At 35.9% G+C, this 12,686-nt stretch overlaps 2 protein-coding genes across 3 annotated transcripts; both read left to right on the forward strand.

The window, feature by feature from the left end:
* Positions 1–793: 793 nt before the first annotated feature.
* On the forward strand, positions 794–4,994 carry LOC18034370 (protein ROOT HAIR SPECIFIC 17). Of its 2 annotated transcripts, XM_024179657.1 has the most exons (10): positions 794–1,150; positions 1,268–1,315; positions 1,421–1,511; positions 1,723–1,799; positions 2,423–2,511; positions 2,616–2,799; positions 3,098–3,279; positions 3,419–3,521; positions 3,612–3,943; positions 4,113–4,994. In XM_024179657.1, exons 1-10 carry the CDS (start codon positions 929–931, stop codon positions 4,483–4,485), a joined length of 1,701 nt encoding a protein of 566 aa, XP_024035425.1. In that variant the 5' UTR covers positions 794–928; the 3' UTR covers positions 4,486–4,994. The 2 variants fall into 2 exon arrangements, with proteins under 2 accessions (XP_024035425.1, XP_006422463.1); XM_006422400.2 differs by lacking the exon at positions 1,268–1,315.
* A 601-nt stretch (positions 4,995–5,595) lies between these two features.
* On the forward strand, positions 5,596–8,937 carry LOC18033678 (uncharacterized protein ycf39). The gene is made up of 8 exons (XM_006422401.2): positions 5,596–5,870; positions 5,962–6,215; positions 6,535–6,633; positions 7,062–7,256; positions 7,528–7,620; positions 7,732–7,827; positions 7,957–8,097; positions 8,446–8,937. Exons 1-8 carry the CDS (start codon positions 5,726–5,728, stop codon positions 8,620–8,622), a joined length of 1,200 nt encoding a protein of 399 aa, XP_006422464.1. The 5' UTR covers positions 5,596–5,725; the 3' UTR covers positions 8,623–8,937.
* The last annotated feature ends 3,749 nt before the right edge of the window (positions 8,938–12,686 follow it).

Consider the following 12,686-nt stretch of genomic DNA (forward strand, 5'->3'; position numbering starts at 1 on the left):
CTATACCCTTAATTCGTGAGATAATTACAATCTTATCGCTAGATGATCCGTTACACAACCCACAAGCAAAAACACCACGAGATTCTGAGATCTAAAAGACGATGCCAGACAAAAGCGTTCACTTAAATCACATCCTCAGCGTTATTACCAACTCCCAAACGACAATGGATTGGGTGATTACAACTCTTCCCCACGCGCTTCAGATCACGTGAGAAAAGAGTTTTAGCTATTGCTATGCCGACCCCAGTCGGCTTCGCTTCACCCGGGCCGGTCTCTTTCTTGGTTTGGTGGAATAACGCACGCGCTGTTTGGAAGAGTGGAATTGTTTGTTTCTGATGAGAGTTAAAAGGATTGAGAAGGACAAAGCAGAGTCAGCACGTGAGATCCACGTGAAAAGACTTGCCGGAAAGAAATGAGGACCTGAAAGCGTTTGTGTGTGAGTACTCACACCGTAGCTTATATGTTATTCCTTAAACGGCTTGAATCATGAACCATGATTCAACAAGTTGTTTTTGACGCCCAAATTACTTCTAATATTAACTCATTGGATAACATCTCCACGCAGTACTCAAATCGAGTGGCACCCGATCACTCCTGCAATCACACGTGTCAGCAATCTACTTGCTCAGTTACGTTCAATTTAGTAATTTCTGGTCCGAGCACTCACACACAAGAGACGGCCCGCAATATTTTCGCGCGATTGGTTCAATGCCGAGCTTTTAGATTCTTGTGTTTGCATACAACAATACGACGATAACAACACCAGCAACATTTCTCTTCTTCCTTCTTTTTTTTTTTTTTTTTTCTTTCAATTGTTGTTGCTGCTGAGTTCTGCCATTCCTTTCGAAAAACAAATTCACATTGTTTATTTAAAACACTTTAAAAAATTTCGATCACGGTGGCTGTTTGCAAAAGCAACTACAGTGCTATGAAGAAGAGAAAACGGGACAGCAGCATCAACACATGTAGCGACCGCGTGGCCGTCGCTCTTTGTGACGTGATATTCCTTCTCCGTCGCCGGCGACAGCTGTTTCCATTTATCTTCGCAATTTCCGGTTGTATCCTCCTCTTCTTCGTCGCTTTCTCTCTCCTTTCTTCTCCTCCGCCAGTCACCAGGCACCGCTTCCTCCTCCGCCGCCACCATTCATCTGTCCGTACACACTCTCACTCCCTATGCTCCTATTTTAACGTTTCTCGTTATTTTCCAGTTCGTGTTTTGTTAATGTGTTGCCGTTTTTGATTTATTTGTTTGTTTCCCGGTGTTTAGTTTGCGGTGGATTCGAATTTTAAAACAAACACTGCGTTTCGAGTTCCGGTACCTCTAAATTTTTTGTTGGTGTTTTTTTTTTTTTTCCCGCTAAAGTTTAGTTTTAATTGGAATATTTATTATTCTATAATTTTATTGTTTTTTCTTCTTTAGGAAAATGAAGGGACCTTACTTGGAGATTTGTGGGGGTCAAAGGAATCGAAATTCTACTACGGCTGCAGCGCTCCAAGCGATAAGTTTCATCGTAATTATGAACTAGAATTTTGTTTTTTTAGATGTTATATATTTTTTATGGATTAATGAAATCAAAATAGATTTTGTGTAAAATCTTCTTCGATTTATTATTTAAATCGAACGTTGCTACTCTGTCGATGATGTGTGATGATAGAAAGTATTTTATTTTTATTTATCATCAGCTGTTTTTGAAGTCTCATTCAGCTTTGAATATTTTGTAGCTGCCCAAGTCAAAACGCATCCTAATCGATATTTGCTGATTGCCACCAGCGGAGGACTGAATCAACAAAGAACAGGGGTAATATATATATATATTTATATATATTTTATTAAAAATTTTTAAAAGAGAATTGCGGTTGAGGAACAGGGAATAAAATCATTGATTGAAATGAGGTTTATGTTATTCTTAATTTTTCTTTTTCCCCCTGCAACCAATGAAACTTAGTATACTAACTTCTGTTGTTTTCTTTCATTATATGCTTTTGTGAAGAAAATTTAAAGTATTCTTATGAGTTTTAGTGTTTTTTTTTTACATAACTCATAACACTAGATGTGTGAGAGTGCATTAATTCCTAAATGGCCTTTTCAATTGAATGCTCTGTACATACATACATATATATATATATATATATATATATTGAATGTAGTTTTTATGGCTGAAGTTTATTGCTTGTGTCATGTAATCTACTGCAATATCCAAGTCATCATTATTGGTGTGATATATGCCAACTTATTTGTTGTGATATTAGTTGTTGGTCTACGCATATATTCTTTGATTTTGTTATAGGTCTGATGCTGACTGGAATTTGTCAGGATGTTGAATAATTGCATAGATCTAGAAAACCCATGATCATATTATTATGTGTGGAGGGTGGAAATGTTGGTTATAATGCAAAATGTGTTGCACATTTTTGGCTGCAGATTACTGATGCTGTTGTTGCAGCTTATATTTTGAATGCGACTCTCGTTGTTCCTAAGCTGGATCAGAAATCATATTGGAAGGATAGCAGGTCTGCTGTCATATTCATGGTTAAATCACCTTTATCATGATGATTCCTAAGATGCAGGATTGCAAATTCTGAATTAATGATACGCAATGTGATGTCTGGTGCAGTGATTTTGAGGAAATTTTCGATGTCGATTGGTTCATATCATCTCTCTCAAGAGATATTGAAATCATCAAACAGCTTCCTAAAAAGAAAGGGAAAGTTTTGAATCCACATAACATGCGTGTCCCGCGGAAGTGCTCTCCAAAATTCTATGAGAGTCATGTTTTGCCTATTCTTAATAAGAAGCATGTAAGCTCATGCAACCAGTCAATCAAATTTATTGGCTTTGCTTCTAGAGAGTTCAGGTTTTAAATTATCATTTCATTTAAGTTGCTCAGTCAAATATGTGCATGCAATTTGTCAGTGCTAGAACACAAGGTAAATCATATAAATGCTAGCAAATTAAGGGAAAAGTATATAAAGGTTGTTATTCTTGAGGATATTCGTTGCTGATTTTTCTTGAGAGCATTATTTGGCTCAAGATAAGCCTGTGATATTTTTGTTCATTCAAGAGCTGACAGTTCCTTGCCATTCTTTTGTATTGCAGGCTATTCAACTCACCAAGTTTGATTACCGACTTGCGAATAAATTGGATACAGACTTGCAAAAGCTAAGATGTAGGGTTAACTACCATGCTTTAAAATTCACAGATCCAATTCGTCATATAGGTAAAATGTTGGTTGAGAGGATGAGGTTGAAAACAAAGCATTTCATAGCTTTGCACTTGAGGTAAGGTTTATTTTCTTCTATATACTGTCCGTTTTCATTTTTATAATAGTCAACAAAACTGGGATTTAAAAACCAGTTAAGTTACACTTGCATTCATAAGTCTACCAATTGATCCAAGTTATGTCATGTCATGTCATAGATTTGAACCTGATATGCTTGCTTTCTCGGGATGCTATTATGGTGGAGGCGACGAAGAAAGGACAGTTTTGGGTGCACTTCGCAAGCGGTGGAAAAGTTTACATGTGAATCCACTCAATTCTCGTGAAAACGGCATGCCTTCTATTTACCGGACTCCTGGTTTGACATGTTTATTTTTTATTGCATGACTGCAGGCAAGCAACCCAGACAAGGTACGGAGGCATGGAAGATGTCCACTCACTCCAGAGGAAGTTGGTCTTATGCTGAGAGCACTGGGATTTGGAAGTGATGTTCACTTGTACATTGCGTCGGGTGAAGTGTATGGAGGTAGAGAGACGCTGGCACCGCTGAAAGCACTCTTTCCAAATTTGCATTCAAAAGAGACATTAGCCAGCAAGTATGAGTTGGAACCATTTTCATCATTTTCTGCCCGCATGGCTGCACTCGACTTCATTGTTTGCGATGAAAGTGATGTTTTTGTCACCAACAACAATGGTAACATGGCTAGAATTTTAGCTGGACGAAGGTATGCTCTATAATTTTGTTGTTTCTTTCATGTTATGCCTTTTCAAGATTGTGGTTCAGTCTCTTGTTTTCCACGAACAGTTGGTGACTGGTTGTCCTTTTGTTGTAATTGTTTCTAGATCTATTCTAGTTGTTTCTAGTTTTGTTTAAACTTATTTTGTCTACTGCAGGAGATACTTTGGGCATAAACCAACAATCCGTCCAAACGCAAAAAAACTATATAAATTGTTCGTGGACAGAAATAACATGACATGGGAAGAATTTGCCTCGAAGGTTCGAACCAATCAGATTGGTTTCATGGGAGAACCAAATGAGGTAAAACCAGGCAGGGGCGAGTTTCACGAAAACCCAGCAGCCTGCATATGTGAGGATTCCGAAGCAAAGGCAAGGGAACTTCTGACTCCCCAAAATCAAACTCTAGGCAATCATAGGAAGGTCGATACCCATGGTTCTGAGGCTGAAGACCATTTGAATGACAATGACCTTGATTGGTCAGATATGGATTACATTGACAATGGATATACACTTCAAGCTAAAAAGTAGCATACTGAAACATCTTCGGATAACAGTTTATCACTTAAACCAGAAATGGAAGGATACTTTTAGGACTAATTTAAGGAGATCACAATTTTCACTGACAACAATGCTCCTGCAATTGCTAACCGAATCTTCACCAAAATTTTGGGGCTCTTTGGCATTAGCTTCTTGGACTGTAAATATATTTACAGGAAAGCATTCTGTATATGAAAATCTTGGCGGTAGAGCAGTTTCAGCATCAGAATATTGTGTCTGGCAGCAACAATCGGACCTTGAGGATCATCGCCTACCGCATATTGATATTGGCGTGTGAAACCTTACTATATGTTGAAATGTAGATAGTTGTAGTTGAAGTTATAGCTCTTAATTTCGTATTTAAATTTAAATTTTTTTCACCTGTTTATTGAATCTTGCCGTAAGGCCGGATTGGTACAGAATAAGAGAGGGAGAGAAGGTCATATATATATATATATAGGAGGTGTCAAATGTAGCATTTTTATGCAATATGATCAAATCTTGACGCAGTTGCAATATAAAGCTATGAAGCAAGATTTTGGTTACTCACCTTCTTTTCTTAATTTTGTGGGTTCAAAAGGGTATATATTCTTTTACCATAATTATTTGGAACAGATTTCACCGTTGGTGATGATAAGATGACTTTCGAGCGAGATTGAAATTATTAAATGACTTTGAGTTTTTTTTTTGGAAAAGAAATGACTTCAGTTTTTAAACTCATTGTTTCACCCTTGATTGACAAAAAAGGGGGGGAAAAAGAGAGAACTTATTTACTTATAGGAAATTGGAAATAATAAGTTGACAAAAAACAGAAAAAAAGGGGGGGAAAAGAGAAAACTTATTTGCTTAGGGGTCCTTCTATCTTACATAAGATACATTCCTCTCACATGAATAGTATGTGAGTCCCACACATGCACTATTCATGTAAGAGAGATGTATCTTACATGCATGTAAGATAGGGTTTGCCATTTGCTTATAGGAAATTGGAAACAATAAGTTGGCAAACAAAAACGACAGGTGGCAAGCAGGGCCCCCAGCGCATGTTAGCCAATAGGCAGTGGGTAGTAGTTATCAGTTAATCATAACAAGTGGCAGAAACCGTAATCCACTCCAGAGAACGACGTGGCAAGACTGCCACCCACAGTCTTCTTCTCTGTCTTCTCATTTCTCCCTCCTTCTTCTCCTCCTCTCCTCCCACACAGACACATCGAGAGAGGAAAAGGCAAAGCAAATGGCCTTGAGATCGCTGCCGACTCAGCTACCGACACGTGGCAACCTCCATCAGCCCCATCCCCATCACCACATGAAAGGCTCACTCTCATGGTGCCACACTTTAACTCCTCTGCCCCTCCTCTCCCCCTCCGCCAACTCCTTAGGTAACCAAAAACATAAGTGCTAACTTTCATTAATGGGATTTCAAATTTGGTACTTTCCAATTATGATTCTTTATTTTATTAATTACTGAAGGGAAAGTTTGTACACAACAAATGGTGGTGAAATGTAGTGCCGGTGGTGGTACTAGTGGTACTGTGCAGGCGGTGAATATGAGTCCAGGGACACCGGTGAGACCCACGAGTATACTAGTTGTTGGTGCAACGGGGACACTTGGCAGGCAGATAGTCAGGCGTGCACTGGATGAAGGTTACGACGTTAGGTGCCTTGTGAGGCCCAGACCCGCCCCTGCTGATTTTCTCCGCGATTGGGGTGCCACCGTTGTCAATGTAAATGTCACTTTGTTCTTTGTTTGCTAATTTGTTTTTGTTTCACATGAAAGGGAACTAATTTTGCTTATATGATTGTGTTGTATAGCTTAGTGGCTAGCTTTGCATTTTAACTTTAGAATTAATAAGTGGTTCCAATGACTTTGGTCTCTCTTCTTGATCAATTGAATATACTCTAGATTGTTCCTTACATTTTCTTGGCAAAATATCTATACATAACATGAAATATTTTTTTATTATTTTTAGTTGGGTGTGCAGGATTGTGTTTAATTTACATTTGCTGAGCTTCAATAATTGAATGGTATACATATTTGAGCAGGCAGACTTGAGCAAACCAGAGACCATACCTGCAACATTGGTTGGTGTTCATACAGTCATTGACTGTGCCACAGGCCGTCCAGAAGAGCCTATCAAAAAAGTAAGTTTTACGTTGAAGGTTTAATTAATCTCTTTGTTTCCATGTCAGTAATCAATTTCCCTGGCAAAATATTGTGCTGCTCATGTTATTACTCTATGTGCTGCTCAATCTCATGTAAGTCTACTAGTTTGAGGTATCTTTATAGCGGCACTGATAATAGTAAAATGCAACTATTGCCATCTTCACACTGACCCATTACAGGTTGTGCAGCGAAATGTATGATCTAGCATCATAAGAAATGAGTATAAAAGGAGAACATGTTGGTGTGATAACTGACTCATTTATGTATCTCTTTAGAACAGAAACTCCTAACATTTAGAGGTCTTTCACGTAGTTAGCCCTTATAGATTTGTGTGAATTGAACTCGTGGTCATTTGTAATTGTATATTACTTTGTGGGGTTTTATCTAATCTTTCTGTTCTGTTTAGGTAGACTGGGAAGGAAAAGTCGCTCTTATACAATGCGCCAAAGCAATGGGAATCCAGAAGTATGTATTTTATTCAATTCACAACTGTGACAAGCATCCTGAAGTCCCACTAATGGAGATCAAGTATTGCACAGAGCAGTTTCTGCAGGACTCCGGCCTACCTCACGTTATTATTCGGTTATGTGGGTTCATGCAAGTAATATCACCTAAGCCTAGCTGTTGAAATTTAGTTACTGGCTTGATTTAATGGTTTGCTTGAATATATCTAGCATGAATTTATTAGATTTTAGTAAGTGTACTTCAAGCTACCTGAGTAACATGTATCATCATGAAATTGTACATAGACACACATTGATAATGGTTCCAGGCCAAACCTTGATGACAATGAAGTGGTCAGTTGTTGTTGTATCCATGTGTGTGCAAAAGTTTTCTTCCAGATTCATGGTTGCTTGCTGTAATATATGCAGGGCCTTATTGGGCAATATGCAGTACCTATACTAGAAGAGAAGTCTGTCTGGGGAACGGATGCACCAACTCGAATTGCATACATGGACACTCAGGTTATATGCAGAAATTTTTTTCCTGATTAGCCTCACGAAGAAAGCTTTAGCCTAATTATTACTCTTTTGTTATATCTGAGCCTTTTTCTTTTTAATAAAATTTTCTATTAGGATATAGCGCGACTGACATTCGTAGCTTTACGCAATGAGAAAATTAATGGACGGACTCTCACCTTTTCTGGTCCTCGGGCATGGACAACACAAGAGGTAAATAAGAACTTGTTAAATACGGCTTGAAGCCTCTCAACATTATGTGGATAGAGTGCATTTTGGACGATTCCAAATGTCAGTGCTTGTCTCTTCTGTAATTAAATTGATTTTACAACTTAATTTCAGGTTATAACATTGTGTGAGAGGCTCGCAGGTCAAGATGCAAATGTTACCATGGTCCCTGTGTCTGTCTTGAGATTTACTAGGCAGCTTACACGGTTTTTTGAGTGGACAAATGATGTTGCTGATAGACTGGCATTTTCGGAGGTAAAATTTATTGATATTATCTCTTCTACTTGTTTTAGTGCAGTGTTGGTTACATTTCTTTAACTTGCTCTTAAAGAGTCTTTAAGAGCCAATTGATTTCGTTCTACTCATGAACAACAGTAATCAGTATAAAGAGTTCAGTCTGAATTATGAATTCATTTTTTCTTCATGAACAGGAGAAAAAATGGACTGAAAATTTTAAAGAAACCCAGAATCCGAAATGGGAATTCAGATTGTATAGAAACTCAGCTGTTTTCTAGTTGAGTTACAACTTACAATAGGATTTCCATTGTCGATACCATGGAATACATAAATGAAATTGCTTATATCTTGCTCGCTAACTTGTAGGTTCTTACAAGTGATACTGTATTCTCTGTTCCAATGTCTGAGACATTCGATCTTCTCGGTGTGGACGCTAAGGATATCATTACGCTGGAGAAATATTTGCAGGATTACTTCACTAACATATTGAAGAAATTGAAGGACCTCAAAGCACAATCTAAGCAAGCTGACTTTTACATCTAAGAGAAGACCATTTTCATTGTAAATGAAACTTTGTATGCATCTGAAATCCTAAAACAACGCAGTAGCTTTCTGTTAAAGTGATACAGCAAAGGCTTTTGTTTAATTATGCAAGTACCAAAGGTATCGGCTTCATCAAGGAGCATTAGTGGTAATTTTGCTCAGGTGCTTCATATCACAGTTTTGTTATTGTAAGGGATTTTATGTAATTAAATGATGCAGATAAGACTCAATAATTAATTTGTCTCATGATCAAATTAGATAGTTCTATGTAAGATGGGATACGTATTTCAAACTCAACTTTGTCTTATTATTAAACTAAACGGGTATATAAGCTTGTGAGTCTCCTTTTTATTACAGTGTATTTCAATAGCAGATTGTAATGCTTTAAAATAATTATAGAACGATGAAGCATTGAAGGAAGAGGGAATTTGTCAAAATAAAAAATAGGAAGAAAAAGAAGGCAGAGGGACTAAAAATAGTTGCAAAATCAGCAATCCAGCTTTGTGGGCTAAATGTTTTTGTAAGTGGCCCAAACTAACCCAAATTAGATTAACACGTCCAGTTCGAGGTTTATGTTTTGACTTTTCAAGTGGGTTTTGCTTTCGGCTTGTGCCAATGGCATCGCCCTATCTCAATCTCATTATAGGAGGAGACTTACATCAGAAGCAAAAGATTTCAGGATTCGGATGGTGGACAAATTATTTTCATATTTTACATATGAGCATGTCTACCTTACAGATGGTACAAGGACTTTCATACATGAGCTCGCACACACCTTTGCTGCAAATGGGAAGTTTCTTCTCGTTGATTTCCAAAAGTTGAATGAAGGTAATATAGCCTAAGACTCGAAGTATTCAATGGAATATAGCTGCCAATACTGTACTGTAGTTACTCTCTTATTGTAATAGTTGAAATTTGGTATATGATTATCGAAATGGCAAAGTGGGGATCAAATCTAACAAGCCCTTGGCCATTCAAACATTGGGTTTGGAGGACCTAAAGTTGATTATTGAAATAATTACCCTCTCGCTTGTGTTTGCACCAACCCACGAGGCCATGCACTAGAAGTTTGGAAGAAAGTGAAAAATTATTATTTGCCATACTGCAGTAGAAGCAAGTAAATGGAGGGTGTGGCTTTTATGATTGATGATTTGAAAATAAGATGAAATAATTGCCTTTCCATTTTCAAGATTGGGTGAGCTGGGACCAATCTGAACCAACCATCTCATCAATCGATGGGTCGCAAATTCACAAGCAAAACAATTTGTACTGACATATATAATGTAATTTTTGATTGGAAAGCAAGCAGCTTTCTTTTTGGATTGCTCCAATCTGCGTCAAATTTTGTAAAGTTGGGGAATGATGCGATCAGCATGTTATTGTATGGTCCAAGTGCACAGTACACGTTCTGCTGCAACTGCCAGATTACTGTGTTTAAAAAGCAAGCTCATAAATAAAGCACACTCTCTCAAGGGCCACAAAGTTTTTCAATTTCCCCCTTAACTTAAAAAAAAATTTAATCAAATGGTACTTTTGCTTGTTTTTAAGAGATTATTACTCATGATATTTGTAATTATAGACATTAATTTTATTTATAAAAAAAGACTGATTTTATTCAAATTTTAAAAAAAAAATTTAAATTAAACTTTTATAATATATCTCTGGGAGCTCGAACTATTTTTTTTATATTTATAAGAGAGTGGCTCGAATCACTAATCAAAGCCCTAGTGGTACTTTTACTGTTTTTACTTTTTATTTTTCGAGATGAATTATTTTCCCCTTAAAATCTGAAATTTAGATCTGGATAACTACAAGTAGCAGATTGATCATCATCATTTACGGATAATTTACATAATTTATGAACTGAAATACGTCTTAGAATGATTGATGGAACTGAAATAAAATAAAATAAAAAGCAACAATAAATAATAAATTAATTGAAAAAGCAGAGGACAAGCAATAATTATGGGGCTGGGTTGAATTTTCCTTTTTCTTTCTTGGAAGTCATATCCTTGTCTTCTTTTTGGAATTTTAGAGGTGGAATTTCATCCCAGGCTCCTATTATTGCCTGTCTTTCCTCATATTGACAGGCCCAGAAATCTCGAGAATGATTTATTTCAACTCCGAGCCAAATAGCTATGCAACAATCTTAACCAATGAGGAAAAAAAAAAGTTTTTAAAAAAATTAAATTCTTTTTTTTAATGAGAAAATGAAATACCGTACCAAAGGGTTAAAATAAAGTTATTAAGAATTTTTGAGTTTGGATATTCATACATTTTAAAAAAGGATTTAACTATATTAGAACAGTTCCACAATAGCATATTATTGATAACCGTATGGTTAAAAAAGTAAATATTAAATTTGTACTTACTGTTATAATCCAACGGTATTCATCAGTGCTCTATGACGGAGCAGCTCCACCATAACCATTATCTTTAAAAAAATACATGTTTAAATTTAAATTTATGTATGTTCCGAATAAATATTTTTTTAATAATTATTAAAAAGATGTAAAAAATCTATTTGAGCATGGATTCAGTCTAAATCATAAAATTCTACCGCATGGATCACATGCGCGGTTACTGAATAGAGAGGTGATGAGTCATAGGTGCACCAATTTAGAATGGACCACTTGGTTTGGTGCCCTAATCGCTGCCTCTACGTGGCCACAAAGTGGTTCGTCGGTTGTGTCTTTAGCTAATTGCTCATCACATGTGCCATCAACGCATTGAACATTCAAGCTTCGTTTGCCACCAAGTCTATAAAAATTAGATTGAGAAATAGGTGATGCATCTTGAAGGAAAAAAAATCTTGAATTGATGAAAATAACTTATTTATATTTTTAACTTTTCCTGCACGTGTATTAAATAAAGTATTTAAGAAAAAGTACTTTTAATTTCATGGAAAATATCAACACTTTATATTAATAAAATGGTTAGAACAGGATCAAGTAGGTTCTATTGGCCTAACCTCTTTTAAGTCTTCATTTGTAGGCTCGAGTAATCGAAGTGATTACTGAAACAAACACTTTTTCTTCTCACTCACAAGTAAAATTTATTTATTATAATTTTTTGAGTTTTTTTTTCTTTTTTATTTCTTGAGTACTTAATGTGGTGGACTTTAGTAGATGAGATGCCAAAATGCCAAGACAAAGAGTCTTAAAGTCTTAGCTCGAGTAGTAATTCAATATAATACAAAAATTTGTTTAGCTAAGAGATTTTGCATTTAATCTCCCTCCGTCATCTTTTATTTAAATTCTTAATACATCTTTTTTACAATATAAAAGAGAGATCGATATTTCTTTTTGTAGTTTTTAAATTTTATACGTGATAAGATCATTCGTTATTGATTGACATTACCTTAATATAAGTTTTATGTTTATTTACATTTTGATATTTAAGACTACAGATTATATGTATCATAGCATTGGAAGCATTTTCTTTGTTCAGATTTTTGTATGATATAAATAAGAGTATCATCAACACAAAACAATCTTCCCATGAAATGGATCTTAGCAAAATTCACAAAAGAATGGACTCAAAATTCTATCGAATATGCAACTCAAAAAAAAATTATTAAAAATAGAGAATTGTGTAAAAAGGACAACGAAATGCTCGCACAATCACATGGCATACGTTGTCTTTGACTTTCTGTTGGGTCAATTGACAACTCCAAAGTAACCAAAATAGCAACTGTCCAAATCCTCATCTGGGATAACTTTTAACCCATTTTGTATACCTGTGGATTTTGTATATATTATTCACATGCAAATGCAAATGTACCAAACTTATTAATATAATTTAATTTTAAAAGTACCCTTAAAAATAAGTTTATAAAATGCCAAAAAGTACCATCACTAACATGCAATGGTCTCCTTCTCAAAAAAAAAAAAAAAAAAATGCAATGGTCTCCTTAACAAGGTCTCTCGCTTCAGTAATTTTTTGTGATTTGTTTTTTTTTTTTTATTATTTATGTCGTTCATGTGGGTCCAAATGGGCATATTGAATAGTGTAATAATTACATTTTTCGACCCATTACCCATATGCATTTTCATGTGTCCGAA

The sequence above is a fragment of the Citrus clementina genome, unplaced genomic scaffold, assembly GCF_000493195.1.
Source record: "Citrus clementina cultivar Clemenules unplaced genomic scaffold, Citrus_clementina_v1.0 scaffold_8, whole genome shotgun sequence".
Taxonomy (NCBI): domain Eukaryota; kingdom Viridiplantae; phylum Streptophyta; class Magnoliopsida; order Sapindales; family Rutaceae; genus Citrus; species Citrus x clementina.